The following is a 6840-nucleotide window of genomic DNA, read 5'->3' on the forward strand; positions in this document are numbered from 1 at the left end:
GATGAAAAATATGAAATCCTATTTATTATTTTCTAATTAATAATTATGTAAAAATATTTATTAAAGTAAAAGAAAGATGCTTAAATGTATGCTTACATGTATTTTCCAAGTTATAACACTTAATATAAATGTTCTTTTTTTCTGCAAAAATGCAATTTATTGTTGGATATTTTTTTTTTTTTTTGTAAAACAGAAAGCCCATGGGATAGCCCTGACCCACAGGACTTTGGGGCTTTTTAGCCCTAGGGGCTTTTTTAATAAGGGACATTTTTGACACTGTAGGCTTTTTTAGCCCCAACCCACATGGGCTAGGACCAGGGCTATAATAGGGCCTCTTTGACAGCTCTACTTATTGTGGATGCGCTGTGTTTTTAGGGACATTCCTGAGCCTAATGAGGTTACTTTCACCACCATGATAGGGCATTAGCTCAGACAGATCAATTCAAGGAAGCTTTGGAATTGTTTAGACTCATGTTGACAAAAAGGGTTCCTGTTGATTCTGTCTCCTTGTCTAGCATATTGGGTGTCTGTGCGAAAGGGGAAAGGGACATCGGTCTCTGTCATGGTCTCTCATGTAATGCACAAGGAAAACAAATGCACACAATGTCAATTAAACTGGGATTTGATAGAGACCTCCATTTATGCAACTCTTTGCTTGATATGTATGCGAAAATTGGGGATATGGACAGTGCTGAGATGGTTTTTGTTAATTTGAATAAGCACAGTAATGTTTCTTGGAATATAATGATAGCTGGGTATGGAAATAGATGTAACAGCGAGAAAGCGGCAGAGTATCTTCATAGAATGCAGTGTGATGGATATGAACCAGATGATGTTACATATATTAATATGCTGACAGCGTGTGTCAAGTCTGGCTGGGGATGTAAGAATCGGGCGTCTAATATTTGACTGCATGCCATGCCCAAATTTGGCTTCATGGAATGCTATACTCTCAGTCTATAATCAAATTGCGGACCATAGAGAGGCAATTGAACTGTTTAGAAAAATGCAGTTTCAATGCCAACATCCTGATCGGACTACTTTGGCCATTATTCTCAGTTCATGTGCTGAACTTAGACTTCTTGAGGTTGGAAAAGAGGTTCATGCTGCAGCTCAAAAGTTTGGATTTTATGATGATGTCTACGTTGCCAGTAGCCTTATTAATATGTACTCCAAGTGTGGGAAAATGGAGTTGTGTGAGCATGTGTTCAGTAAACTTCCTGAACTAGATATTGTATGTTGGAACTCAATGTTAACAGGGTTCTCAATCAATGCTCTTGAACAAGATGCCTTGTCTTTGTTCAAACAGATGCGATCACTTGGCTTCTACCCATCTGAGTTTTCTTTTGCTACCATAGTTAGCTCTTGTGCAAAAATTTCTTCATTGTTTCAAGGTCAACTGTGATAGGTATTCTAGATTATATGAATCAACTTGGCTAAACTGTAAGATATTATATAGCATTCACTGCACTTCCTCTAAGGAAGAACCCAAACNCATTCACTGCACTTCCTCTAAGGAAGAACCCAAACAACATACAAGTTTCTGGTTATTAGAGAGAACCAGACTCTCCCTCCCTAATTTCCACAAGTTACAAAATAAAGATAGATAACTGCTAAAACTGTCCCTTCTGACTTTATAGAAGTCAGATGTAACTTATTACAGACATGTAACTACCTTACAGACAGTTAAAACTGCCTGTCATACAAAAAACTGACTCATGCAGTTTTTCTTCTGCTGTAAACCTTCCCTATGTACCTATCAATACCCCCTCCATGAAGTTTCACCTTGTCCTCAAGGTGAAAAGCAGGAAACTCTGTATTGATGGCTGCTGCAGATTCCCAACTGTTTTCAATGGATGGTAAGTGTTGCCATTTAATTAAAACCTCCAAATCTCCTGTTGGAGATGTACGAACATCAAGCAGCTCCTCTGGAGAAACCTCTAACATCAATTCCTCTGTAAGTGTAGGGGGAAGAGGTTGAACTGTAGTGGTAGGTTGGACAGCACGCTTGAGGAGGGATACATGAAAAACCGGGTGAATTCTGCTGTGGGCAGGAAGATCCAATTTATAAGCGACAGGTCCTATGCGTTCCTGGACTACATAAGGACCGTAAAATCTGGGTCTAAGCTTCTCATTAGGTCTGTTAGCCAGCGATTTCAGACGATAGGGTTGCAACTTAAGATACACCCAATCCCCCACTTGGAACTCCNCCTCCCGCCGATGTTTATTAGCATGTTTCTTGTTTTGTTCTTGGGCTTTGCATAAATTGTCCTTAAGCTCCCGCAATATCTCATCCCGTTCTTGTTGTAATTGATTCACACTTTGCACCTTTGATGGGATAGTAGAACCTTTGAGCAATAGAGGAGGGTCACGGCCATAAAGAGCCTTAAAAGGGGACATCTTAGTAGAACTACTGTAGTTAGTATTAAACCAGAATTCTGCCCATGATAACCACTGTGGCCACTTCCTAGGATGTGTACCAGTCATGCAACGTAAATAAGTCTCTAGGCAGCGATTAACCACTTCGGTTTGGCCATCGGATTGGGGATGATATGCAGTGCTGAACCTGAGTTTTGTACCAGCCTGTCTAAACAATTCTTTCCAAAAATTGCTTAAGAAAATATTGTCTCTATCGGAGACAATTGTAGAGGAAACCCATGAAGTTTTACTATTTCTTTAATGAACAATTGAGTAACCTCTGCTGCTGTAAAGGGATGAGCAAGGGCCAAAAAGTGAGCATACTTTGTGAGTCTATCCACCACCACAAGGATGGTGTCTTTCCCTTGGACTTTAGGCAAGCCCCCAATGAAATCCATAGAGATGTCAGACCAAACTTGAGTGGGAATGGGTAGAGGCTGTAATAAGCCTGCTGGAGCAAGTGTTTCAGCTTTGTTCCGTTGACAAACTTCACACTGTTGGACCCAGTCTTTAATATCTTTCTTCATACCTTCCCAATAAAGGACCCCCGCAATTCTTTTAAATGTCCGAAAATAACCACTATGGCCGCCGGCAGGAGACTCATGCATCTCTTTAATTATAGCATACTGGAAGAACTTTTTGGCAACACCAATTTTTCTTTGTAGAACAATCTACCCTTCCGTAACTCATAACCCTCATGAGATGAAGGATCTAGCAATAAATCTTGAATCAGGGCCATCAAACCTGCATCTTTTTGTGATTCTTCCTCCCAAGAGCCCCATTGCTCTGGCTGGAGGATAGAAATGGCCATAAAACAGTCCCTGCGAGACAAGGCATCTGCAACTTGATTGTCTTTTCCAGGTCTGTATCTTATCTCAAAGTCAAACCCAAGAAGCTTGGAAGCCCACTTAAACTGCTCCTCTGTCAACAACCTTTGGTCTGTGAGAAACTTAAGGCTTTTCTGGTCGGTGAGTATGATGAAATGGCTGCCCATGAGATAATGTTTCCACTTTTTAACGGCCTGGACTATGGCCATTAATTCCCTTTCATAGACAGACTTTTGTTGTCCTCTTTCTGATAAAGCTTGACTCCAAAAAGCTAAAGGCCTCCCTTCTTGTAACAAAACAGCCCCTAGACCTTTGCTGGAAGCATCTGTTTCCAAGGTGAATGATTTAGAAAAATCAGGGATTGCCAAAACCGGTAATTGGGAAACAGCCTTCTTCAACTCCTCAAAAGCCTGCTGCGCCTCTGCTGTCCAATGGAACCCTTCTTTAGATAACAATTGAGTTAAAGGTTTGGCAATCTTACCATAACCTTTGACAAAACGCCGGTAATAACCTGTGAGACCCAAAAATCCTCGTAAAGCCTTAGGATTTCGTGGAACTGGCCACTTCTCCATGGCCTCAACCTTTTGTGGGTCTGCTGCCACCCCTTGCTGTGATATAATATGGCCCAGATATTCCAGCTGCAGTTGGCCAAAGACACACTTCTTCCTGTTAAGCTTCAATTTATGTTGATGCAGCACCCCCAAAACCTCATTTAAGTGGGTCACATGAGCAGCTAAGTGTGGACTGTAGATCAAAATATCATCAAAGAAGACAAGGACAAATTTCCTCAGAAAAGGCCGGAGTATTTGATTCATTAAAGCCTGAAAGGTCGTTGGCGCATTGGTGAGTCCAAAAGGCATGACTAGGAATTCATAATGGCCTTCATGAGTGCGGAAAGCAGTTTTCTCAATATCCTCCTGACGCATCAAAATCTGGTGGTAACCAGATTTTAAATCTAGCTTAGAAAAAATGGTTGCTCCTGCCAATTCATCCAACAACTCTTCTATCACAGGAATAGGAAACTTGTTGGGAATGGTGACCTTGTTAAGAGCCCTATAATCGACGCAAAACCTCCATCCTCCATCTTTCTTTTTGACCAAAATAATGGGGCTTGAATAAGGACTAATACTAGGCCNAATAACTCCGGCTTGTAACATTTCCCGGACCAACTTCTCAATCTCATTTTTTTGCTGATGAGAGTACTTGTAGGGCCGCAAAGTAGGAATAGCAGCACCCTCTTGTAAATGGATAGAATGATCATGTTCTCTGCTAGGGGGTAAGCCGTCTATCTCCTGAAAAATGTCCTCATTGGCTGCCAAAACTGATAAAACCTGTGGTGGTACTGGAGCAGTGCCAGAGTCCTGAATTTCTTCCCACTTGATAACAAAACACTCCCCTTGCTGCCTAAAATCTTGCCACAAAGATTTTAAAGAGGAGGCTGATCTAGATAATGTGGGATCTCCCCTTAAAACATGTTCCTGCAGTCCTGTCCGTATAGATAAACTTAAGTTGCCAAAATCAGCCCGAACTTCTCCAAGAGATCCCAACCATTCCAACCCCAACACAATATCAGCACCACCCAAGGAGAAAACAAAGAAATCTTGTTGAATCTTCAACCCCTGTACCTCCAGAATCACCCCCTNACACTTCCCTTGGCAAGGCACCTTGTGCCCATCCCCGACTTCAACCATATATGGTAGGGTGGGTTGCTGTTGCAGCCCACATTTAATAATCAATTCTTGTGAAATGAAATTGTGAGATGCACCACAATCAATCAAGATCACCACGTGTTCAGTGCCAATTGTTCCCCACAATTTCCATGATTTTTTTGTAGTGAGGCCAGCCATTGCACATGGGGATAATTGCAAAGTTTGTGTAGTGTCCTCCCCTTCTTCGGCTGGCAAGGGAATGAGGTCCGGGGCATTTTCCAAAGCCTTTATGTCCTCGTCAGAAATTAACAACATATTAAGTTGTTTGTTCCTACAGGTATGATTGGGACCAAATTTCTCATCACACCTAAAACACAAGCCTTTTTGTTATCCTATCTTGCAACTCCTCGGGAGATAACTTCTTGAAGGGTGCTCTCTTTTGTTGAAGTCCAGATGCAGGACTGTTAATAGTACGCATAGAGCCACTACATTCACCTGCTTCCCGGGAAGAATTGGAAAACGCAGACGCACGTCCGACCTCCAAAGAATGACTCCTAGTCTGTGGTAGGGGTCTGAAAGTAGTATTAGATCGCTGCACCATCAAAGATCCTCCCTTGGAAGTGATCTGAACTTTTTCCTCCACCATTAGAGCCTTCATCATTAATTCAGCAAGGCTCTTAGGTTCATACAACTTAACCTCCGCCCTTATTTCGTCCTGCAAGCCATTNAGAAAAATACCAGTCAAATAATCCTGCGGTATACCTTTCAAGAACCCCGCATATTGCTCAAATTGTTCAATATACTCTCCCACCCGCCCAATTTGCCTAATCCCGAGCANGACTTCAAAAGGATTTTGAAGCATTGTTGGTTGGAATCGTTGAACAACCGCATCTTTGAAAACCTCCCATGTGGGATTCGGATAGCAAGTCTCCCACCATTGGAACCAATTTAGGGCTTTGCCTTCCAAAGCTACCATAACAGCCCTCATTTTTTCCTCCGCATTTACTTCTTTCAACCGGAAATATCTCTCTAACCGGTTAGTCCAGCCATAAGCATCTTCGCCTGCAAAAACAGGAATATCTAGCTTCCTCCACTTTTCCCCAATGAGTCCTGAACGTCCATTGCCAGTCCCGCCGTCATTACTGCCGTCCCGAACAACAGAAGCACTATCCGCTGTTTGTTTAGCAGAGGATGTGACACGTTCCAGCAACCCTGACAGCCCTGTAATCATTTCCTCCAACCTGTGGAACCTTCTCTGATTTTCATGTTCCTGTTCTTGTACTAGGTGCTCCAACCCATCCAATCGTGCCTCCATTCGCGTATTGACCATGCCTCACAACCACCACAGCACCAGGAAAGGGGCTCTGAATACCAATGATAGATATTCTAGATTATATGAATCAACTTGGCTAAACTNTAAGATATTATATANCATTCACTNCACTTCCTCTAAGGAAGNACCCAAACAACATACAANTTTCTGGTTATTAGAGAGAACCAGACTCTCCCTCNCTAATTTCCACAAGTTACAAAATAAAGATAGATAACTGCTAAAACTGTCCCTTCTGACTTTATAGAAGTCAGATGTAACTTATTACATACATGTAACTACCTTACAGACAGTTAAAACTGCTGTCATACAAAAAACTGACTCATGCAGTTTTTCTTCTGCTGTAAACCTTCCCTATGTACCTATCAAACTGTTTCATGCTCAGATCATAAAAGATGGTTTTCTAGATGACATATTTGTCGGGAGTTCTCTAATAGAAATGTATTGTAAATGTGGTGATGTGCATGGGGCCAGATGTTTTTTTGATTTGATGCCTGGTAAAAATACCGTTACCTGGAATGAAATGATACACGGTTATGCACAAAATGGAGATGGTCGTAGTGCTCTATGCCTTTATAATGACATGATTTCATATGGTGAGAAACCTGATGATATT

General features: G+C 41.7%; 2 protein-coding genes across 2 annotated transcripts; one reads left to right on the forward strand and one right to left on the reverse strand.

The window, feature by feature from the left end:
- The first annotated feature begins 471 nt into the window (after positions 1-471).
- On the forward strand, positions 472-1405 carry LOC106773442 (pentatricopeptide repeat-containing protein At4g20770-like). Its single transcript, XM_014660135.1, has 2 exons — positions 472-883; positions 957-1405. The coding sequence occupies exons 1-2, from the start codon at positions 472-474 to the stop codon at positions 1403-1405; spliced, it is 861 nt and encodes a 286-aa protein (XP_014515621.1).
- Positions 1406-5227: 3822 nt separating this feature from the next.
- On the reverse strand, positions 5228-6233 carry LOC111242510. Its single transcript, XM_022786008.1, has one exon. The coding sequence runs from the start codon at positions 6222-6224 to the stop codon at positions 5262-5264; it is 963 nt and encodes a 320-aa protein (XP_022641729.1). The 5' UTR covers positions 6225-6233; the 3' UTR covers positions 5228-5261.
- Positions 6234-6840: the final 607 nt, after the last annotated feature.

The sequence above is a fragment of the Vigna radiata genome, chromosome 9, assembly GCF_000741045.1.
Source record: "Vigna radiata var. radiata cultivar VC1973A chromosome 9, Vradiata_ver6, whole genome shotgun sequence".
In the NCBI taxonomy this organism is placed as follows: domain Eukaryota; kingdom Viridiplantae; phylum Streptophyta; class Magnoliopsida; order Fabales; family Fabaceae; genus Vigna; species Vigna radiata.